Genomic DNA, 24271 nt, shown 5'->3' on the forward strand with positions numbered 1-24271 from the left:
AGGGGTAGGGATGGTAGTCTCAAAGGCGATGGGGGCTGGGGGGAGGACGGTGGCATGCTCAGGTCATCCTGGCTGCGGTGTGGAGAGCGCACTTGAGGAAGGCAAGAGTGGATGCAGGAAGGCCAGGGGAGAGCATCAGGCAGTTGTTCAAAGGAAGATCAAGTTCTGGCCTAAGGTGCGGGGAACGGGATGGCTGCAATGGACACTCAGGTGTATTTAGGACATAGGATCAATGCATCCTTGGGATTGATTAAGTTGCAGGGGTAGAGGGGTAAGAGAAGAAAACTCCCAGGGTTCTGGCTCAAGCAGCCAGGAGGATGCGGTGCTGTTCACGGGGATGTGGAGAAAGACCTTCTTGAGGGACAGGCGCCCCCAGGTTGAGGGAGGTGCCTGTCCAGTGCGCACGAGCTCCAGTGAGCCGAAGCTCCTGCGAGCAGGGCTGAAGCTTGGGAGAGGGCTGGGCTGGTGCTGCACTGGGACATCTTCACCTGTAGGTGGCGCCTGAATCCCCATGGCAGACGGTGAGGGAGGAGCCCTGAGGTGCAGGGCGTGGCAGTGTGTGGGACCCTGTCCCCCTTCTCACTCCACCCCACCTCTCCCACTTCCTCGCTGCTCCTCCAAGGCTCCTGCCAACACAAGAAGAAGGGGCTGCCCGGGCCCCAAGCTCCCCAGGTGGAGAGGAAGCCCACAGGTGGGACCCCAGGGGAGCGGCCAGGAGGAAGCCACCGCAGAGGTCAGGATAGGGTAGGGGTGCTGCCAGGGTCCTGAGTTACAGGGAACTTGGTCACCAAGCCTAGAGCTTTGCGTTGCTCAGAAAGACGACGGAGGTGAAAGTTCTCAGCTGTGGGTGAGCCCAGGGCCACCATGCTTCATGCTCTCTGTGGCCTCGGGCCCTCCCCTCCCTGGCCTTGCCCCAGCGCTATTGAGTCCTCTGCCCTGTGACAGCATCGTGGACTTGGCAGTGGGGGACTCGTGGGCCCCAGAGAGTGAGAGGGTGCCTGACCTCAGCTCCTCCAGGGCAGTGGCTGACTGGTGGTCTCCCCTCAGCCCCACTGGCCCATGCATCTGTACGCTGGGGAACTCAGCAGCAGTGCCCACCATGGAGGGGCCTCTGAGAAGGAAGACTCTGCTCAAGGAAGGACGGAAGCCCGCGGTAAGTGCAGACACACTTCCGTCCAGAGGCAGCACAGGCAGCAGTGAGGGGCCTGGGCTCCAGAGACCAGCCAACCAGAGTTCCAGCCCTGGCTGTGCCACTGGGTGGGCAAGGGCCTCAGTTTCCACATCTGTGATTGGGATAAAATAGTGCCTGTGTCCTAGAGGACTTGGCAAGAGTGGGACGTGTGCAGCAGTGCACACAGTGAGCATGCGGTAAACAGGGGTTGTGCGATTATCCTGAGGGCAAGTGGAAGCCTGGAGACCCTGGGAGTTAGGGTGGATACCACCCCTGAGATGGTCAGCCTGTGTGGTATTCCCGGATGCAGATTCCCCCTCTCTCCCCGGGAGCCTCATGAAACGAGTGGTGGGAAGGACAGGGACAAGGAATCCAGAGGACGTTCAGACTCCACCACTAGTCCCCGGGTCACCTGTGCTGGCCCCAGATGTCACTGGCTCCACGACCCCCACCCATGGCAGGGCCTCAGCCCCTTGCCAAGGCTCTGTGATTTCCACGGAGCATCCTTGGCAAGCTGCCCGCAAACCCGCCTGTGAGCTGCGTCTCTGGGCAGCATCTGCTTGTCTGCTCTGCCCTTCCTCTCCTGTGCTGGCCCCGCCCTGCCCCATCCACTGCCCACAGAGCCACTTGGAGATGCCCCTCCAACTAACGCCCACCATGAAGATGCCAGCACCCTAGCCCAGGTGCCAGGTGGTTTGTGGGTGAGGAGAAAAGTCTTCACTGCAGCCCTGGGCCACACTCTGTCCCTTGGGCCCAGAGTGTCCCAAAGCATCCTGTGACATGGGTCCCTATATCTGGCCTGTTGTACAGACCTGCCTGCCTCTCTCCTGCATCCAGAGTCCAGGCCCCAGTGAGTCTGAGGCCAGAGTGAGACAGTATCCTAAAAGTAGGGTTTTCTCAAATGCTGGTTGGCCAATAGAGAGGAGTGAAATCAATTCAGTGGGTCGTGACCCGTATTTTTGAGTAGAATAGGATAGACTGGAAAATGTCGGAGTTCCTTCCACACAGTAAAGGTAGGTATTGTTTCCTGAAGCTTCTTCCAGTTCCACATACAGTTGCATGTGTGTCGTACACACCTATGGGTGTCGTCAGAAAGGTCTGAAAGCCGCAGCTTTCACCACACCTGGCGACGCAGCCCCACCCAGTGCAGAGAGGGGGCCTTGTAGCTTGTGATGCAGAGCAGTCTGCTCCTGTGCGCTCAGCCCTCTTCCTTCCTGCAGAACCAAAAGGCCCACTGAAGTGATTTTCCCCAAACCTAGGAGCAGAGCCCCCGAACAGGGAATGCCAGCCTTCACGCCCGGAGAAACTGAAACCATGCCTGCAGCTTGGCCCTGTCGGGTGTTCCCACTTCTAGCCATGAACGCTTCAAAAGCCTTGCCATTCAATCTCAGCCAGAGCACCCCACAGCAGACATTATGGTTCTTCTAGGCTGTGGTTTAGCATGTCCATGTTTTAAAAATGTTTCTTCCCAGAACATTCTTGGGTCCAGGTCACCTAAACACATAGCAGTTGGGCCTTGGCACTGCCCTGGACAAGGTGGACAAAGGAAAGGTTCTCTGAGCACAGGAGCGGAGAGGGGCGGTAGGGCTGGGGCTGACGAGCTCAGAGGCACTGTTGGAAGAGTGTCCCTCCACTCAGTCCTGGGTGGAGGGGGCACTGAGAAGGGAGGTGGAGGCTGGGGAGGGGATGAAGTCTGTACTGGCACTGATCAGAAGCAGGGGGCACCCTTCCATCCTCGCGGCTGGGTCTGTAACCAGGCACCCCCACCACATGCAGCGTTGTCACTTTGCCTCCCCTTCCTCTGTAGCTGTCCTCGTGGACCAGGTACTGGGTCATACTCTCAGGATCCACCCTCCTGTACTACGGAGCCAAGTCCTTGCGGGGCACAGACCGAAAACATGTAAGCCCCTGAAAGGAGTGGGTGCTGAGACTTCGTCTGGTGTGGACGGCAGGGGAGTGCGTGGGGGTGGGGAAGGCGGTGGGGCCTGGAGGGCACGGGCCTCCCAGCTGTGCTGCTGTTCTTCTCCAGTATAAATCCACACCGGGGAAAAAGGTCTCCATCGTGGGCTGGATGGTGCAGCTGCCTGACGACCCCGAGCATCCGGATATCTTCCAGCTGAATAACCCCGACAAAGGTAGGCAGCAGGCTGGGAGCTGCGGGCTGCGGTTTCTCTCAACTCCATTTCCTCTTCTGCTAAACGTGCATTTTGAAAGAGTAGGAACTTCTGAGGCTGCTGCTTTCCCTTTGCTTTAGGTTCTGATGTTCACAGGGCCCCCTCACTGATCCAGAAAAGCTGCTTAGATCCTGGTTGGTGTGTCCACCGAGAGGTGTGCACGGAACGTGGCTGCAGGAGTTCTTTCTGTGGCCTCACCTACAGCTACTGTGGCCCATCAGCCCTGCAGCTGCAGCCTCAGGGTCTGGGAATGAATAACCTAATGAGGGATGAGGCAGAGACCATGTGGCTGAGGGGTCTCGGAGTCTTGGGAGATTTCAGGGATGCCCCTAACATTATCTGTGCCCTGAGACTCTGGCAGTGTCCTGGTCCAAGGCCCAATCAGAGAAGAACCGTTGTACAAAAACTCCAACTTTAACTTGCCCAGTCGTCTGCCAGTTCCTCCTGGTTCGGTCTTTCCCCCAAGACCGTACTGGGAAGAAGAAGTTCTGAGTGCCATCTTGACCAGGAGCCCTGTCTGCATTGACATTCAGAATAGGCCATGCTAGTCTCCTTGGTAGCCCATGTCGCATGACAAAACTGCCCAGTTGCCTGGGTCTTGGGTTCTAGCCAGGCAAACTCAGTGGGGCTGTCAAGTCTCTAAGCATCTTCACACCTTCACAGGAACATTCTAGTTCAGGGTTCATGTATTTACAAATCACCTGCGGATCTTGTTAATATTCAGCTTTGAATTCAATACATCTGGAGTGGAGACCAAGATTCTGCATTTTTAACAAGCTCCTGGGTAACAGATACTGTTGCTGGTCGAGAGACCGCACCTTGAGTGTCAGGGCTCTAATGTTGTTTGCTGGGAAGTGAAGAAACAGGAGCCTCGAGGAGCCCAGGGAATGGAGAGGAGAGGAGCCACGTTCTCTCCTCTGCGTCTGAGTGACTGAACCCACGGACAGCCACACACGTCATGATGTGTCCTCAGTCTGGTCACCATTTGAGTTTCTTCCTTGAGGCTATGGGCCCAGATTCGAGGTGGTTTCTTTAGGAAGAAAAGGGCATGCCTACACAAGCTTGACTTAAAGACTTTATGGCCATGGGGACCACAGGCCACTCTTGGGCCTTAGTCTAGAGGAAAGCACTGTCCCCAGGCAGAGGGAAATGTGACACAGTGGGTGACCAGGGTCTGTGGATAGAATTCAATGGTCTATGAACTTGGGTGGGGAAAAAATTATGTCTTTGTTTTCCGTGAACTCTAACTCCTTTAATTATGAGTATTAAAATACTAGAATGCTCGCAATATCTGTAATTTTATCTCCGAGAGACGCCGCAGATATGTTCGTATCACGTATTGTTGCAGATATCTCAGAATATCATTCATGCTCATCTCTTGGAAATTACAGTACAGTATCAGACCTGCCCCTAGATCTTGTTATTAGTGCAGTAATAAAAAGCACGTGTAGAATGACATCACTCATTTGTTTTTTAGTAGTTTGATAACTGTATTTCAGTATTATCGATTTCCTTTGTATTTTATTTTATGCATTTGAAAACATTATTCTGAGAAGAGTCCACAGGCTTCGCCAGAGCCAAAGGCACCATGGTTCAAAAAATGGTTCAGAGCCCTGGTCCAAAGAGACAGCCTGGGAGCACAGGGGGCTCCTCCTCTGCAAGCCCCAAGGTTGCTTTGGGCTGCCCCGACCTTTCTTCGTGTAGTTACCCATGTTCCCGTTTATCTTCATGCTGCAGTAACAGGCAGACCCTCCCATGGGAGCTTCTTCTTAACCAGTGGTTTTTCTACCCGTCAGGCAATGTTTACAAGTTCCAGACTGGCTCCCGGTTTCATGCAATACTGTGGCACAAGCATTTGGATGACGCATGTAAAAGCAACAGGCCTCAGGTAAAGTCACCAAAACACTGCTTGTCACCTGAAATCCCTCTCCTTTCCTGAGGACTAAGGGTCCGTACAAAACAGGGCTCCCCCCTCCCTCAGAGCCTGTCAGCTAGGCTCAGGCCTCCTTGTTTGATCAGCCTTTTCCCATGAGACAGGGCACCCCCTGCTCAGCTTAGAACTTCAGACCAGAACCCTGAGTCTGGTCCCTGTGTCTTTCCCATTAAAAGAGACGCCATAGAAACATCCAACGAGGACAGTTAGGTGGCAGGTGCGATATTGCCCCAAGGGTAAGGCTATAGCATCTATTTGGATCATCCCCCCAAAAGTTGATTCATGGGAATACTCCAAACTGACTAAAGGGTCCCCCTGCCCCCCAACCCTGAGCAATAATAATAATGGCTAATTTATTGAGAGCCCACCATGGCTGCTGATGAGTGGGGCTCTTGGCCTCTCAGCATGTTTGAGTCAGCAGGACCTCTGGTCTGCTGGGCCTGGCTCGCGGCTCGGCCCTGTCCCCACCACGCCCACCCCGTCCAGGACCAGGCATTATGTGAAATGCTTTACACACAGGAATTGCCTGACTCATCCCAATATCCCTGTGATGAAGGTTCTCTTACTGTCTCTATTTTACACTGAGGACACTGAGGCTCAGAAAGTGGCAGACGCTTGTTTAAGGTCCCACCGTTAGTGAGATCTGATGCAGGTCTGCCTGATCCCGAAGTCTGTACCTGCTCTCCCTCCCCGCACGTCCCGGGGAGCCCCAGCTTGCTCAGCCTCCTGCAGTTGAGCTAAAGGCCTGGCAGCACAGCCTCGGCTGTCCAGGCTGGTGAGAGGAATGACTGCCCGGCCCTCAGCACCAGACAGGGGCAGCATTTGGGCTGCTGGTGCCAGGATTGGTGCTCCTGTCCTGAAGCCTCCTGTCTCTGTTCCCCAGGGATCAGCCAGACGAGGGAGCTGGGGAGCTGGGTCCCTCTCCTCGGTCTGGGGCGTGAACACCAGGCCTTGGCATAGGTGGGGGTGGCTCCGAGGAGGAAGGGTGGGTAGCAGCTGGCAGGCAGCAGCTCCAAGGTCTGCGGGGACCTCAGCAAAGGCAAGTTCACACCAGGCATTTGGGTCCATGTTTCTGTGCTCTGTTTGGTCCTATTCAGGATTTTCATCTGTAACGTAGATGAGGACATATATGACAAGCTGATCAAATTATAGATAACAAGAAGCTAGGAAGTAGAATTAGCAGAAAGTCTTCAACAAACTAAAACAGTAGGACAAGACTGATACGGGGATAAACTTGAGGCACCACAGGGAAGCTCAAAATAAATTGCATTTGAGTCCCTCACCTCACCTCTCCGCCTGCTAAGAATTCATCTGAGAGCTGTGCTCACATGTGCACACAAGGGTGTGTGGTTAGCAATGTTCATTGCAGCATTGTCCTTGATAGAAAAAAAAAACCTGGAAACCTCGGTGACCCTTAGCAAGTCCCTATCGTGCAACACCTGAGAGCAATGAGAAAGACTGAGGCAGATCTGTGTGTGGTCACCTAGGAGGAGCTCCAAGATATAAGTAAAAAGGCAGAGTGTGAAAACATGTCTAAATACGATCTCATTTGTATTAAAGTACATATGCATATTTGTTATATGTGTTTGTGCATATGAAATTTCTAAAATGATGTATGAGAACCTATAATCCTGTGGTTTCTAGAGTGCTTACATATATTTTTCATATTAAACAAATGTAATTGCCCTTCACGATGGGAAGACCGGGGGATTTGGTCAACAGTCACCCTAAGGTGATGCAAAGTGAACACGGTATTGAGGCTTGAAAAAGGCTGGTGCTGCCTCAGTCACATTAAGAGAGGAAGAGCGTCCTGACCTTCTCTGAACTGGTCCCACCGTGCGTGTGTGGAGCCCCTCATTAGCCACTCGCAGAGCACAGAGCACTGGGGCTCACCTGCCACACACAGGTGGCCCCATGACCTGTGAGCAGGAGGCTGGGGTGGCTCCAGGTCTGACGGGGACTGACAGCCCTGAGGTGGGCCGCCAGGATAGCGGAGGAGAGGAGAGAAAGGGGGCCTTGGTGTCTGCCCCTTGGCACTGTGGTGGCCCCAGCTGGGAGTGGCGATGGTTGCCCCGAGCAAGAGCCTGTTGTCCCTCTCTGGGGCAGCAGCCCGAGGGTGGCAGCAGCCCCACGGCAGGTAGCCGGGAACTGGGTCAAACTCATTTGGCAGAGCAGGTGTTTGGTCGGAAGGACGAATGGATGGGATTTCAGGTATGGCAAGTGTGGTGTGCCATGGCAAGGTTGGGCAACTTGTAAGTGTGTGTCCAATTTTTAGACCTAGGGGAGGGGGATCTTTTATTTCTTCTACTTTTTTCCCCTTTTATCTTTAATTTAATTTCAACCACATACTCCCACTCTGTGCTGTATATAATCATAAAAAGTTGGCAACAACCAAATATTCCACAGCAGAGGGTTATTTCAATAAAGCACAGTTCGTCCATGCAATGGTGTGCCAGGAGGGCGCAATGAAGGGTTTTATGGAAGTGCATCTGCTCTCCTGGGAAACCTCAGTGGCTAATTAGTTTCCTTTTTTGTGGAACTGCATCTCTTAAAATTGTTTGTACTAACACTGAATACACTTAAACCTTATTTATAACATATGTGTAAGGTGTAAACCACAGCAATAAAACAAACACCCGGTGCCCACCGCCCAGCCTAACGGCAGGACCACCCAGGGCCTCGGAACTGCTCCCTGCCCCAGGGCCTCTTCCCAATTCCGTCCTTCTCCATCCCTTCCTTAATGTATTGTCTGGGGTACATTTTTTAAAACTTTTTTTTTTATAAATAGAACCATAACTGTACATTTTCTTCTGTGACTTGCTTTTTTCCTACAGCGTGTTCCTAAGATTCATCTGTGTCAGTGTGTGTAGCTGTCATTCATTTATTTGTACTGATTTTTTTTATCACTTCTTCTGTCAGTCATTCCAAAAATGATTTCCTGCTTTTTGCTATCTTGAACAATGCTGCTGTGACCATTCTTATAACTGTCTCCTGGTGCAAGGGGATGCATTTTTTTCCAGTTCATCACTTTGACCAAATTGATACCAATTTGGATTTGTTTTTGATGAAATTGCTTCTCATCAAATCTCCTGGAACCCCACGGCAGTGCTGGGGGAGGAGGCCTGGGGCTGGGGGCATGTTAGCAGCTTGTGGGGGGGAGGGGAAGACCCTGAACTTGAGCTAGTGGTGCCCCCAGTAGAGGAAACTGGGATCTTGTCCTGGGGACACAGCTTTGGGAAGGTCTCAGGGTTCCCAATATCTGCAAACTTCCTCCTTCTCCTTGTGCTTCCACTTGCCAATTCCTGCCTGCCCTAACCACCCACCCCTCTCCCGCTGGTTTTCCTTCTGGAGGCATATGCCCATTCCTGCAGGATTTGTCTCCTCTCCACTCCAAGTGCAGTTTTATTTTGATCCAAGGATAGCGGTTGAGGGCATGGGCTCTGGTGTCTTAGCCCTGCCACTTACTTGCTGTGTACTTCTCCTCTCTAAGCCTCAGTTTCCTCATCTTTATAATGGGAATCCTTCCAGTACCTTCCTCATGGGGTTGTTTTGACGCTTTGAAGTCACAGTGCATATGGAGTATTCAGAGCAGTGTCTGGCGCACAGCGGTCACTTAACAAATGATGGTTGTTATTATTGCTGTGTCCTCTCCCCACCTGACCTGCTCATTCACAGACCAACTGGGCACGGCCTGGTCCCTTCCCTTAGGGACCAGCCCTTGCCCCTTTCTGAGAGGTTGGAACTTTGACAAGAGGCTGAGCTTTCTCTTCTAGGTACCTGCAAACCTTATGTCATTTGAGTAAGTCTCTGCAGGACTTGGCGTGACTTCAGAGGCTTCTGGGAGCCCGGCCTGGGACTGGTGGTGAAGCACATGTGCTGGGCACAGGCTGTTGGGAGACTCACAGCTGGACTCAAGGGTACCCGGCCTGTGGCCTCACAGTCCAGAGGGCTCCGCCAGTGCCAGATCCACCTGCCAATCCCCAGCGACTCTCATGACACTCATTCTGCAGCGCCACCCCTCCGGGCCGTGGTTGGACCCCAAACTGTACACCCAGTCCTCCCTCTCTGGGCCCTTGTCCGTCCACCAGCTGCTGCTGCGACTAGAGAGCATTCGGCCCACGTTGGGTCCCAGTGCTTTCTCCTGCATAAAGGAGTGGACAGTATTAACCTGCGTTGAGGGGCTGGAGAGAAGGAACAGGCTGTGGAACTGGCTTTTTACACCCCAAGTGCATGGGGTTGCTCACCCACAGGGCTGCCTCAGATTTTGTACAACCCCCGAAGCGTCCTCTGCGTGTGCGTGCTGTATACGTGTGCGTGTGAGCGAGTGTGAACTCTTCGAGAAACATGCATTTTGGCACAAGACTTGTGACATCACACACTTCCTTCGCTTTGAGGCCCTGCTTTAACCTTGAGTGACAGCCTTGTCCACCGAGGAAGGTCAGAGTGAGAGCCCAGATTCCTCCTGTGTTAAGGGTCCCTTGCATTCTTTTACTGTAAACAACAATGCCTTAAATTGTGTCTTGTTTTCTGTTCCTATGGGTGCTATTCATCTGGAAGCCCTGCTCCCTGGGCCCCCGGGTCCCTTCCAGGCCTTGTTGCTGTCTGCTCTTCTGAGACAGGAGCTGGTTTCAGGACTGTGGCCTGGGCCGCTGGCCTGCTTGCTTCCTCCCATCCCCTCTCCCTCAGGGTCTGAAGGCTCTTCTCTTCTCACTCCCTCCACCATGCCAGAAGGGGAACTTGTGACACCTTCTCCCAGCTTCTCAGAAGCAGCTCAGAGGCTGCCATGCTCACAGTGAATGGCTGCACAGAAGCTACTTTGCATCAACCTCTCCCCGCAGGGCAAGGCTTTTGCCCCCATCATCTCACCCCTTTGCCTCCACTGCCAGGGTGGGGCCCAGCGGGATTCCTAATTACACTGGGGAGCTGAGTGACACTGAGGCCTTAAGCTCCCCGAATCTTGCCCCCAAACACAGTCACCAGCAAGTTCTCCATCATCCAAGTCCAAGGGCACAATTGTTGATGACCAAGGTGACAAGAGAGCAAAGCCCTGGGGAGTGAACGTTCCAAGCTCTGCATTCAGTTAAGAGCTCTCTACATGAACGATGTCCTTCATCTGTCACACTCTTAAATGACTTTTATTTTGCACAAATAGATTTTTATTCACAATAATGAATAAAAATTAGCTTTATTTATGGTAGCTTTATTGCCACAGCTTCTCTCACTCTCTCTCTCTCTCTTTAGTCTGGGTGTCCTCATTCTGAGAAGGAAACCCTTCAGTAGTTTTCTGAAAGAGACTGAATTTCTGGGTCCCTGTCGCTGTTGTGGTTTCAGAGCTCATACTGATCAGACATCAAACTACCCTTAAGAGTTTCTGGGCAAGGTGCTTTAAAACAGCATCTTAACCAGAAAACTGTAATAGGCCAATTTAAAAACTACTAAAGGACCCGTCACTGTATTTCGATCAAACGGTGACAACTTTTCTGAAAATTTGAATGAAATGGTGAGGAAAGTAGTTGTCATCAGGGTCTTATTTTGTGGTCGAGCCATACTGTGCTCAGTAACGGACCCTCCTTTGGAGCAAAGTCTAGAATACTTTCGTGCCAGGAGAAACTCCAGGTGGAAACGCTGATGCCAGCACACCTTGGCCACAGGAGCTTCACACACCCACCCACGGCCAGGGTCTGGATGCAGGCACCGAATTCATACCCACGACCATCCAAAGAGGGGGAGTGAAAACACCAGACACTCTCAACACCTCTCCCAGAACTGTGCAGTGTTAACACTTTAACCTACATTGAATCTGATTCTACCTGTTCATTTTTTTGAAGTCTTAAGTTTGGATGAAAGTATGAGACTGGACCATCAGCTACTTATTTTCTTTGGGTTTCTCCACTCTTCAAACTGTCCTGGTTTTTTTCACATGAGATATTATAGATGCCAATCCAAAAACCTCAGAATTTCAGGCTCCGCTAAATCAGATAATTTCCTGCCCTTAACAATTTTTTCTTATTTTTCACAAATGTTTTCTTCTGAGCCTAATTTCAAAATAGCACAATCGCAATTCTTGTTAAAGTGTTTAGTCTTCTTGCTAATTGAGGCTGATCCCACATCCCGTCCCAGAAACATTCTTAGCTTGGACTCTTGCAGAATCTGTTTAGATCTTGTTGGCAAAGGCCTTGTAGAACTGGTAAGAACCTTGAACATACCAGGAGAGTCCTGCAGACAAGGCTGAAGGACACTCGCTCTCCCCCATGGGCCCAGGGCCAAGCATGTGAGTTAAGTGCTGACTGCCTTTCTAGCGTTGGTTTGTCCCTCAACCTGCAGGTGATGAGACTCTCAAGCCTGGATCAGAGCGGGGCCAGACGCAAACCCCAACGGGGAACATTGATGAGTGAATTCTCGCGTGGTGGGAAGCATTTCTGGGTTTTGCTCCTTGACTACCTGTAATGCACAAATGTTTGTGAAACCATTCAAGGTGATATGTCCTGCATGCGTATGCTGTATCTTTTTTTTTTTTAAGCAAACAGATCATGGCACCCCAGAGTGAAAATTAGAGAATGCTGTTTACAAACTGTGGAGTAGGTAGCCAGTATCATTTTGATGCCCCAAGAACAGCTCACTCACCTCTCCCTGGAAGTAATTTTTGCCCCTTTTAGTTGAACATGTTTTGTAACTCAAGGCCAGCCGAGTGCATTCTGACAACTGAAATTCTTCGTGGAGTGATTTGGTGCAGAGCAGTAGAAATATTGTTCTGAGTGTGCCCAGTGAGAGAATGTGGCCTCCCTTCCCTCCCTGAGGAAGCCCACTCATCACTCTGTCCCACTGTGGAACCTAAAGAGGAAGATACTTGAAGGGATTCTGCCTAGGAAAGAACCTGCTCTCTCTTGCCAACTAAATTTATAAAGCATTGTTTTTCTTACCAAGATGGCTATTTCTTTCATCATCTTCCTCTCACCTCGCAAGTCCAAGAGGTGTATCTTTTAGGATGCCATCTTACAGGTGGAAAATGGTCCATGAACATGGAAAGCCGTTCACAAGCAGCGTCTGCTTTCCTTCCACCAGTGGAGTCTAGAACTCTGCACCCACATCACTGATGCTTATAACCAGGTGAACATTGCTAATGTCACAACCTAACTTAGTTTTTGTGACTTCATAAATGACTTTAATCAGCCCCACATCATACTGACAGGCTGGGCGATTTCATGTTTAAAAAAGAAAAAAACTACAAGAGTCCTTTTGAAATAGATTCCCTGCACAAAACCACCCATTCATTCGTTCATCCACATCTCCAGTGAGTGCTTCCTGTGTACCACACTCTACCGGGGATATAAATGGCTGAGAACAAGACAGACCCGAACCCTGCCCTCGTGGAGCTGACCACTCAACGAACAAATAAATTTCACCACGCCATCTCTGCTGGCAAGCCCCTGCCTCTCCCCTGGCACTGGGTACAAACCCTATGCACATTCCTCCAGGAAGGCTCCAAAGACTCCACAGACTGAACAGCCTCTTGATCAGTGAGTTCAGTTGCAGTGAGGACTAGATGGAGTCACTGTCGTAGAGGCTGGATGGCGCAGAACAGCCAGGCGCAGAGCTATGGTTGGGCACATCGAGGAGTCCGAGGTGGGATGAGACAGTAGGGTCAGAATGTCCACAGTATTTACTTCCGAGGTTTTTGGTTTTAATTTCAATGTTCAGTGCAAGTACAGCATGAGCAAGAGCTGCATTTCGTGGGTGTTGAGAACTTGTACCATGGACCACCTCGCAGCCCTCTGCTGCACAAGTGTGTGTGCGCCATGGACAGCTCCGAAATCCCAGCTCGCAGCAGCAATGCGATGGATCATCTGTCCTTCTATAACCGTTAATCTGTTTATCCATTTCTGAACGACTGTGACCATTCAGTAATGAAACAATAGAAATTAATTTCTTAGTATGGTATTATCTTTGATAAATTTCGTGCCAAAATGCATGGTTTTCCACTTAGCATTCAAAATGTTGCGTAGAGAGTAGTTTCAATTTCTTATGTATTCTTCAAAGTAAGTTGAAAATCAGTTTCTACATTTTAATTCGTTTCTTGTTAAATCTGTTGCACTCTCCTGGGCTGTCTTTTTTTCCAGCAGACCCCCTGCATGCCATTGTATAAGGACCTTCTCTAATTCTCGTGAATTGTCTCACCCGCAATAACCACTGAACATCAGCCCTCTGTGGGATTCTTTAGATTTTTGGTGAAGTATTTTGTTACCTCAGTCTTGTATCAAGTTGCTGTATTTTTCAGCTTGTTACACTGATAATAATTGTTTCGCTAATTAAATACTTTAATGTACAAACATTTGTTTACTTTGAAATTAAATGTGTTTTCCAATGAATATTGCTCAATTTATTAAAGTCATGCGCATTCACTTAACAAACAGCTGCTGTGCCAGACACAGACATGAAGGAGGTGTGGGGCGCTCAGCGCCCAGCTAAGAGGTTACTAGAACGTAAATGACATATAGGAGCAGTGCCCTCAGTAAGGGACAGAGTTGGAGCAGTGGGCACTCAGGGAAGGAAGTGGGGGATCTGGGAAGGCTTTAGAGGGGCAGGAGCATTGGAGATTCAGAGATGTCTGAACTCATGGAGGGAGAGAGAGGCAAGGAGGCAGAAAGGAGAAGGAGCAGGATGAGGCTGGGAAAGCAGGCAACTCAGTCTCACTGAGGAAAGAATTTGGGGAGTAATGGGATCCACATCTGAAAAGATATGTTGGGGGGAGTTTGTGATGCTGGGCAAAACCAGAAATTCACTCTAGCTTGCTTAAGAGAAAAGGGGGTTTGTCTCATGGAAACCTGAGGGGAGGACCCAGGAGGAGTCTCAAGGGGCTGGAAGGAGAAATGGAAAGCCCCCTACATCTCTCTCTCTTTCATTCTCTCTCCAGACTGGCTTCTCTGCTAGGATGTGCAGTAGCAAAGGAGTCTAGGCCTTACCGGGAAAGCACGTGGAAGTCACTGAGGGGGTGTGCGCCAGGGAGTGACATGATCCAAGTGGGTCAGGGGAGCCTCTGGCCCTGCCTGCCTCAATTTCCCAGCCAGTGCTTTCCAAAGCTGTCGTGGCCAATTCTCCAAGCACAGGCTCACACACACACTGCTCAGGCTCTGCTCCACCATCCCAGTTCCAGTTCCACACCTCGCTAGCCACGACAAGCCCCGCTTGCTGCGGGGCCCTAGCTCACCTCCTCCTCAGGATTTAGATGGCACAGTGGCCCCCAGCTCTACCCACATGGGGTCGCTGCCTTCAGCCACAGTGCAGTGCTCCGAGCCGCACGCATCTGACTTGGGGAGAGGTGAGGATGGTGGGATGTGGTAGTTGTCACACGGCTGGAAAGTGACGAAATCTAGACTTGAACCAGCGACTCGTAGCCTGCAAATCTCCAGCCTTCCCTGCATCAGGCGCCACCAAGGGCCGCCGGGAGACAGCAGCATCTCCTCTTGAAGGATGGGGAGATCCGCGAGCCAACGCAGGCGGTACTGTAGGAACACCTGTTTAGCCTCGAGTGCGAGCATTGTACCGGCGGGCAGAGCCTGCCCGGGCGCCCGCGGCGGTGAGGCGGGGTGGGCGGGGACACCGGCGTGGGCGGGGCCGGGCGGGCTGTGAGCGGAGCCGGGTCTGGGGCAGGGTTGAGGAGGGCGGGGGAGGGAGCGGGCCGGCACGGCCTAGGGGCTTTGGAGAGAGAAGGCGGGGCCGTGCCCGTGGGCGGGACCCAGGGAAGGGCGGCCCCCAGAGGGGCGGCGCTACGTTAGAAAGGGCCGGGAGGTACTGAGGTGTGGAGGGGCGACGCTCGAGGGAGCCAGTCCTGGGGTGAGGGCAAGGGCCCGCGGGAGCTCAGTAGTGGGGGTAGGTGGGCGGAGCCTGGATCTGTGCTGAGGGGCAAGGAGCGGGAGGGGCGGGGCGTGGACTGTCCAAAGCTGAGGACCGGGTGTTCGCTTTCGACGTGTGGACTGAGCAGCGGTGCGGAGAGCCAGGACTGGAACCCGATGGGGCTGGCCACGAGGGGCGTGGCTGGAGCGCGGGGCGGGGCCGTGGTGGGGCCTTGACCCGGCTGAGTTGGGCGGGGCGGCCTAGCATGAAATTGGGGCGGGGCCGGGGCGGGGCCTGGGCCCGGCTGAGGGGCACGGAGGGCTGGGCTGAAAGCGCGGGGCGGAGCCGGGGCGGTGTCTAGACCCCTTGGAGTCGCGGGGGGCGGGCTAGGATGAACTTTGGGGCGGGGCCAGGACCTGGCTGAGGGGCCACGGAGTGGGCTGGATTGAAGTTCAGGTCGGGGAGGAGGTGTGGCCTGGACCCAGCGGAGGGGGCTTCACAGAGTGAGGGTGGGCTGAATTTCGGGGCAGGGCCGGGGCGGAGCCTGAGGACCTGGCTGAGGGGCACCGAGGGGGGGGCTGAAGTTTAGGGTAGGGTCGGGGTGGGGCCTGAACCCGGCTGAGAAGGGGGCACTGAGCGGGCTGGGCCGCAGTGCGGGGCGGGGCCGGGGCGGGGCCTGGGGACCTGACTGAGGGGCACTGAGCGGGCTTGGCTGAAGTGCGGGGCGGGGCGGGGGCGGGGCGGGGCGGGGGCGGGGTCAGTCAGAGGCGCGCGGGGCGGGGCGTGGGCTGCGGCGCGAGAGCCGAGCGGCCCGCCGAGCCCCGCCGAGGCCCGAGCCCACCCGAGTGCGCCCGAGCCCGCGGCCCCCGCCCGGGGCGATGGAGCCGGAGCCCGGCGGGGCGGCCGCTGCGCTCCTGCGGCAGAAGAGGGCGGCGCTGCGGCGCAGGGGGTGCAGCTTCGAGAGCCCCAGGTACCGCGGGCGGGTGGGATACGGCCGGGAGGGGCGGAAGCGGGGAGCCGGCCACGTGGGGGGTGGCGGTCTGAGGGGACCGAGGGTGGCGAGGCCGCGGCGCGGGGAGGGGTCGCTGTGGGGGTCTTCGGGGATCGGGCGAGGAGCCTGGCCGAGCGGTTGGGGGTGGAGAGGAGCTGGGCCGCCCGAGCGGCAGGTGCAGGAGGGGGTCGCCTCCGAGAAGAACCTGGCGAGGGTCGGGGATCCAGACCCGAGGAGACGCCCCCAAAGCGCCGGTCCTGAGGCAGGCCCCGAGCAAAGCCGAGGCTCCAGGCGGATTCCGGGCTGTGGGCAATGTGCCCTGCCCGCCTCTTGTAAATGCTCAAGGACAAGGTCGGGAAATAGCCCCCCTGAAGTCCAGGGGAGGTCTCCCTCCTCCGAGGAGCCTCTCTGCGCTGCCCCGGGACCCAGGCCAGCTCCAGCCGCCCCATCCTCGCCCCGCAGGTAACGCACACCTGCTGCCTCGCCGCCCCGCCCATCCTGGCGCCGAGTGGCCCCCAACACGCGGGGCCCCTCGGGCCGCTCCGACCCGCCGCCGCCTTTCCTCTGCCGGGGTGCCCGTGCCCACCCCCTCCGCCTCCCCCCGCCCAGGGCCTCTCCTTTGGCCTGGGGAACTCTCCTGAGATGTTCGGTTCCTTGTCTCCCTGGAACCCTGCCCCACAGACACGCCTTCCACCGCCTCTGCTCTGCCAGACTCCTTCCTTTGAGGGCTTTCTCTTAACTTGGAGCGCCTTCTCCCGCTCCAACATCCTTGAAGTCGGCCCTGCCATTTTTCAGGCCCCCAGCCTCTTCTAGATAACTCCAGCAGCCTCCCAACTAGATTCCCGTCTTGATGCTTCCACCTCTCAAATCCACATCCTCGCTGGCCGCTGGAGGGGTCTTAACAAAACTGCCCCTCTGCTGCCTAACTCCTCGCCCCAGGAGCTCTCCGTCTCACAGCACTGATGGGGACTGGGGTGGGGGACAAGGAGAAGACGGGGGTGGGACTCGAGCCCTCACTGAGGCTGAAAAGAGGGTTCAGGCGCTACGATAAAAAACCAACGAACCAGGACCCTTAATATGAGGTGTGAGGCCCTTGCACACCTTGCCTCACCCGCGGCAGTCCAGCAGTACTGGACCAGAGTGTAACCACCATGAGGACAGGGACCACAGCTGTGCTGTTCACTGCTCTGTCCCTGGAGCCTGGCTCAGGCCCGGCCCATCACAGACGTTTACTATCTGTTGAGTGAATAAATGCCTGACCAGCTGGTAATTCTTCCCTTATGCTGTGCTGGTTTCTCATCTGTGCCTTTACTCATATCATGCTCTTTTCTCTACTTAGAATAGTCTTTTCTTTACTCTTTGGGTAATGCCTACCCTTCCTCCTCTGGGAAGTCTTCCTTGAACCCCCAGCTGAGACAATCTATGCATATATCTGCTATTCCACAGAGCATTGTGTGTAATTACCTGGATAATACATCTTCCCCACTACACTGGAAAACAGACAAGTATGGTCTCTGTCCTTCGATGCTTACACTCTTGTTGCTGGAGCGTGAAGGATGAGAAAAAGTGTACCAAGACATGAGGGGGAAGAGATGAGCCCATGGCTGGATCCCCCAGTCCTGAGGTCGAATGTTCAGATCAGCGCTGTCCAACAGAACTTTCTGCGACGGTGAAAACATTCTGTAGTCTGTGCTGTCTGAGACCGTAGCCACTGGCCTCCTCTGGCTATTGAGCACTTGAGATGTGGCTAGTGCAACTAAGGAACTGAACTTTTATATTTAACTTTAATTTGTTTAAATTTAAATAGCCACATATGACTAATATTTATAATATTGGGCAGCGCCAGTTTAGAAATTTTTGTCTTCCTCCGAATTCTCACTTTTACCAGCCCCTCCTTTGTCCTCATGACCTTCTACCTCAAAGACTAAATGACTTCTTGGCCTCCAGAGGTTTTTTCCTCTATTTAACACTCCATGGTATGGTCTTACAAACTTTAGAAATAATGCTTACCATTTTTCAGTTATAAAATAATGTTTCTTGGAGGACAATTTATTTAACCCATCCTCTGTTATTGTATATGCAGTTTATTACCAGTTGTTCACTCTTAACTAAAGACACGTTGAGTCCATGTGCATAGTCTGTGTATGAAGAGGTAATCATTTGCTTGAGATAAATTCATAGAAGTGATGGAAATTATTGGATCCAAGAAAATGAACATTTTAAAGGCTTTTGAAGCATAATGCCGAAATGCCCACCAGAAAGTTGTCCCAGTGTACAGCTCGCCCACCAGCATATAAATGTGCTTTTTTTCTCATCCTCAGTACTAGGCATTATCATTTATAAATATTTGCCAAAGTGGTACCTTGTTTTAATTTGAATTAAACTTTGTTTAGTAGTGAGGTGAAACTTTTTTCTCATATTTATTTGTAATTTGTATTTCTTTTTTTTAATTTTTTAAATTTTAAAAATTTGATTGAGGTCATATTGCCTTGTAACATTCCGTAAATTTTAGGTGTACATTATTATATTTCAGTTTCTGTATAGACTGCATCGTGCTCACCACCAATAGTCTAGTTTTTATCCATCACCATACCTATGTGCCTCTTTATCCCTTTTGCCCTCCTCCCACTCCCTTCTCCTCTGGTAACTACTAATCTGTCCTCCCTATCTGTGTGTTTGTTTGTCTTCCACATATGAGTGTGTATTTCTTTTTTTAATGAAATATATATGCATGCACTTTGTCCATTTTTCCTTTGGAATGTTTATCTTTTCCCTATTGAATTGAAGCACTTTTTATTTATTAAGGGATTCAACTTTTTTGGTCAAATATGTAGCAACTATTCTACATTCATTATTTGCCTTTTAACTTTCTTTATAGTGTTGTTTTTAATAAAGTTTTTATCATAGTTTTTTAAAAATCTAGTAAGATCTGCTAATTTATTCCTCCTGTTTATGCTTAGTTTAAAAAGACGTCCCTAACTTAAGAAAAATAAATGTTCATCTACAATGTCTCCTATTTTTTTTTTGTTGCTTTAAAAAAATCACCTCTTTAATCCACTAATCCAGATTATCTCACTTTTAAGTGAGACTATTAAGAGCTGTCCTATATTGGGCTGATATAGTGGGCTCTTAGGGCCAACAGAAGAAGAGTCACTTGTGACACATCTTAACCATACAAGTGTGTGGGTCCCTACCCCAGGCCTATTGTTCCAGAAAGTCTGGGTGGTAATGGGGTGTGTGGATGCTCAGAGCTCTGCAGGTGATTCTGATGGACAGCTGGGGCTGACAGCCTCAGCCTCGCTTGTGGGCATGTTGCCAGGTTAGCCTCCCTCTCTCCAAAGTCCTCGATCACTTCTCATTTCCTGTTGTATCAAATTTAAATGCCACTGCCTCACATTTAGGGCCTCTCAGAATCTGGTTTAACCATATCTACTCAATCATCTTGTTGACATGAGGAAAAAAAGGCATTGCTTTCAGGATGGCAGCTGTCTTTGCGGAATATCCCATGTCAGCTCTGAGAACTGGCAGGCAGACACAGCACCTAATGAATGTAAAGGAGCGAGAAGTGTCCGAGGCGTTAGGCATCCAGGCAGGAGGCAGTGAGAAGGACTAGCTGGGAAACCTGGAGGCTGTAGGGCAAGACACTTATGCTGTTAAAACGCTTGCCCTAGACGTGTTTGTCCCGTTTTGTAGGAAGGCATATCAGCTATTGTTCAAGAACAAGGGCTTTGGAGTGAGACAGACCTGGGTTCAAGTTTCTGTCCTTCTCACTTGTTATGTGTGTGGGCTTGGACAAGTTGCTTAACCCCCCTGACCCTTGGTTAACTCATTTGTAAAATGACGGTCACATCTATCTCACAATATCGATGTGAGCTTAAAATGAACTACTTTACGCAACGTGCTAAAAACAGTATCTGGCACAAAGCATCACTAACTGGTAACTGTAAGGACAAAAATGATTAACATTTATGTGAAAGTTCTCAACCTTTCCTTTCCCTTGCCTGATTAAAATTCTGGCTTTGCCCATTCAATTTTTCCTCCTCCCCTGCCCTCAGAGCAAGGTCCTGCCTTGCTTTTTTGCATTTTTGAGCTGCAGTTTTAGAAAGAGAGGGATTGAGGAGAAGGACAGCATGTACACAGGGCACTGGTTAGGACTGGGTGAAAAAAAACTTTTAGGGAGTGTTTATCAGTGAGAGGGACAGAAACATCTACTTTGTATGAGGGAAGCTAATAGGTCTCCCTATTGTTTCTGTTATTCTAAGATTTATTTCGAGAAATATGTCTGTTATCTTTTCTAACTTTGTGGTGATGGAGAAATACAGTTAATGAACCTGAGTTATTTTAAATTACTCCTCTATTGCTGAGCTGGGTCCTTTTGGCTGTAACACTTCATGGAGCCGAACCACATGTGAGCCACAGTATTAACAGGGTCACATTGTAGAATTGAATTTGCAAGGCAAATCCTAAAGATCAAAGAATCTCAACGCTAAATGGAACTTCAGACATCACTTAAGTCATCCTCTCAGACAGTGGTTCTCACAGTGTGGTCCCTGGACCAGCAGCATCAGCGTGACCTGGGAACTTGTTAGAAATGCAAATTCACAAGCTCAACCCCAAATTTACTCAATGAGGATCGCTGGGCATGGGGCTCAGAAAAATGTGTTTGCGAGCCAGCGCTCTCTAATCTAATACAGTGGTTCTCAAACCTAACATATGTGAGAATCACGGGGAGGGCTTCTTAAAACAGTTTCCTGGGCTCCACTCTGAGAGATTCTGTCTGATTCACTAGGTCAGGGTGGGTCTATGAATTGTATTTCTAACAGCTCACAACTAATGCCAGTACTGCTGGCCCAGGGGCGTACTTGAAAACCACTCCTCTAGGGTTATGCGGGAATCTTTTCTACAACAACCCTTACAGCTGGCCATCCAACTTCTGCTTATTATCTCTGAGGTCAGGGAGCCCACTACTGTAAGCTTTGTATTATTGGGCAGCTCTGTTATCTTTCCCTAATAGTAAAGTCAAAGCTTGCCTCATTATACTTGCCACCCATCATTCATGATTCTGCTTTCATAGCCACTTGCAGTAGCAATGCTTGTGGTTCTGATTCCAAGTGAAAAGTGGTGGCTTGGATTATGGGGTGTAGACTCAGTGGTCAAGTGGTTCTTGTTCCTGGCTACCCAGTTGTAATCACCATTGATCAGTTCTCCTTCAGCTATAAGCAGGACTAGTAACACATCACATCTTTTCTGATTAATGCCTTACCAGTTGTTAATTTTTTTTTTAAGATTATCAAAGGCTATGAATGACAAGCAAAGGAGAATTATTGGTTCATGAAATTACAAAATGCTGGGGTAGACTAAGCTTCAGGAGAGGGTAGATCCAGGTGCTCAAATAATGTCATTAGTAGTCTTTCTTCATTTTCTGGTTTGGCTTTATTCTCACGGTCTTTCCTCATGGAGGCAAACAAAGTTAACTATTCCAGGCTTACTTTCTACCAATGTACAACCACAGCAGAAAGATAGAGCCTCTTTCTCAGAAGTTCTAGAGCATGTCCCAGGCTTGACATTCATTGGATCTCTTGGGTTCTATGCTCATCCCTGAGCCAATCATTTTGGCCAGAGGGGGATAAAACATGCTAATTGGCTGTGCCTGGAACTGAGGGGTTGGATCACTTCCATCCATAGAGACCAAGAGATAGTGATTGCCTGAAAGAAAAATCACAGTGCTATTACCAGAATAAGGAGAATGGATACTGGGTTGGCCAAAAAAAAAATGCCATTACATCTGGGAAGCTTTCCAAAATACAGATACCCAGATGCCACTCCAGAGCCACAGAATTGGGGTTTCTGTATTTTTCAGTTCTCATTGTAAACGACTACCTTAGCTGAGTGATTAACTTATGCTTACTAAGTTTAGCCACAGTGGGTACAGAGCCTACATAGACAGAAGATTTTGAATTACAAATGGAAAACATATTTTGTACTTTCCCAATATTGCTTCCTAGATAGTGGCTTCCTTATTAGTAATGCATATAACCCACACCTTGTGAGAACAAATTTGATGCCAAGACAAATGCTTTCTTGTTCCTGAATATGGCTTTCCAGGCCAAGTAGGATCAGAAAAGAACAATTATCCATTATGCCTTGGGTTGTCTTCTTTTCTTCTTCCTTATGTTTCTCCTGACTCTTAGGTGCTTAGATTATTTTTCTTTTTCTCCAGCAGACTTTTGTTTTTCCAGGTAGTTTTATAAAAAAGTATTTTAATATGAGCTGTTTTCATAATCTTCATTTCTCTATATTATGTCGTTATTCGTTTTGTTTGTGTCAGGCCCTTAAGTATTTAATCACAAATAAATCTGCTGCTGTCAGTTTTCTTTTGGAAACACAGCAGTCTTCCTGGGAAAGACTATTAAGAGCTGTCTTGTATTAGGCTGACATAATGGGCTCTTAGGGCCAATAGAAGAAAATTAATTTTCATATTATGTCTATTCTCTTAAGAGAAGGAAAAAAACAACTTTTATTATTCACTAAGAATTTAAGTTAATGCAAAACAGCTTCCTTTCTTGGAGGAAGACAATAGTCAAATTAGTTTTGCTTTAGAAGGTTAATATGGGAAATTATATTTGGTTGTCTGGTTTCCAGAGCTAAAGATCTGAACAGAGATGAAGTCTGACAAACAATGCTGGAGGAAAATTATAAGAGATTTGGCCTATACAGTAAGACTCATGCTGGTTTTCCTTGGGGGAAAAAATTCTGAAGCAGCACGCAAGTGTAGAAATGTGGGAAGATATGAACCACACATCTGATTGTCTTTAGAGCTAGGATCTTAGAGGACAGTAAGCAAATATGAGTTAGCAATGGGGTGTGACTGCCCAAGGAGGTATATGGGGAAGGCTGTTCACTGTAGGATTGCTCGTAAAAGTATTAAAAAAAAAAAGTCCATCGGGAGTGTATCAATACAATACTAATCATCTGTTAAAAAGAGCAATGCGGGGGCCTGCCCAGTGGCACAAGTGGTTAAGTGCACGCGCTCCACTTCAGTGGCCTGGGGTTCGTGGGTTCGGATCCCAGGCGCGTGCCAACACACCACGTGCCACACCATGCTGTGGCAGCGTCCCATATAAAGTGGAGGAAGATGGGCACGGATGTTAGCTCAGGGCCAGTCTTCCTCGGCAAAAAAGAGGAGGATCGGCAACAGATGTTAGCTCAGGGATCTTCCTCACCAATAAAAAAAAAAAAAAAGAGAGAGCAATGCCAATCTGTACTTCTAACTTGGAAAGATATCTAGAATGTTCATATATATTAAGTGAAAAGAAACAAATGGCTTCTTCTGGTAATAGCAAGTGTGTAGAATTACATATGGAATTTAAAATTTTCTAGTAACGGGCTGGCTCCGTGGCTTAGCAGTTAAGTGCGCGCGCTCCGCTACTGGCGGCCCGGGGTTCAGATCTCAGGCACGCACCAACGCACCACTTGTCAGGCCATGCTGAGGCGGCGTCCCACATACAGCAACTAGAAAGATGTGCAACTATGACGTACGACTATCTACTGGGGCTTTGGGGAGAAAAAAGGGAATAAAAAAAAAAAGGAGACGGATTGGCGATAGATGTTAGCTCAGTGCCGGTCTTCCTCAGCAAAAAGAGGAGGATTGGCGTGGATGTTAGCTCAGGGCTGATCTTCCTCACCAAAAAAAAAAAATAAATAAAAATTTCTAGTAACCATATTGTTAAAAGAAACAGGTGAAATTAATTTTAATAGTTTATTTTATTTAACGCAATATATCCAAAACATTATCATTTTAACATGAAATCAATATTAAAAATAATTAAGATACTTATTTTTTTCAGTACTGCTTTTGAAATCTGGTGTGTTTTTTACACTTACAGCATCTCAAGGCAGACTAGCCACATTTTAAGGGCTCAGTAGTGACATGTGGTTGCGGCTACCTTACTGGACAGTGCAGATATGGACCCTCTGGTAGAAATGTTTGAAAGAACACATCAAGGCTTTTGTTTTGTTCTTTAATGTGACTATGAATCACAGTGAAATAGGGGAAGGTAAAAAATTTGTGGGAGAAAAGGGATACCAGGAGACTTTAGGAGAAGGGATTCAATAAATAACTTTATTAGTCAGGGAGGATGACTATGATCTGATGGACTTTAGTTAACTGT

At 50.1% G+C, this 24271-nt stretch overlaps 2 protein-coding genes across 15 annotated transcripts in view; both read left to right on the forward strand.

Annotated features, from left to right (window-relative positions):
- Positions 1 to 11654, forward strand: part of RALGPS1 (Ral GEF with PH domain and SH3 binding motif 1) — a 286272-nt gene extending 274618 nt beyond the window's left edge. For 10 of the 14 annotated variants that reach the window (XM_058524068.1, XM_058524069.1, XM_058524070.1 and 7 more), the window contains 4 exons: positions 1048 to 1153; positions 2979 to 3071; positions 3201 to 3306; positions 5142 to 9045. In XM_058524068.1, coding sequence (XP_058380051.1) covers positions 1048 to 1153; positions 2979 to 3071; positions 3201 to 3306; positions 5142 to 5284 — 448 coding nt within the window. In that variant the 3' untranslated portion in view covers positions 5285 to 9045. The other 4 variants (XM_058524073.1, XM_058524074.1, XM_058524079.1 and 1 more) reach the window with 1 other exon arrangement.
- Positions 11655 to 15971: 4317 nt separating this feature from the next.
- The window catches only part of GARNL3 (GTPase activating Rap/RanGAP domain like 3), a 152626-nt gene continuing 144326 nt past the window's right edge, over positions 15972 to 24271 (forward strand). The window contains exon 1 of the mRNA XM_058524085.1: positions 15972 to 16079. Coding sequence (XP_058380068.1) covers positions 15988 to 16079 — 92 coding nt within the window. The 5' untranslated portion in view covers positions 15972 to 15987. The remainder of the gene's footprint in view (positions 16080 to 24271) is intronic.

Source organism: Diceros bicornis, chromosome 28, assembly GCF_020826845.1.
Source record: "Diceros bicornis minor isolate mBicDic1 chromosome 28, mDicBic1.mat.cur, whole genome shotgun sequence".
Taxonomy (NCBI): domain Eukaryota; kingdom Metazoa; phylum Chordata; class Mammalia; order Perissodactyla; family Rhinocerotidae; genus Diceros; species Diceros bicornis.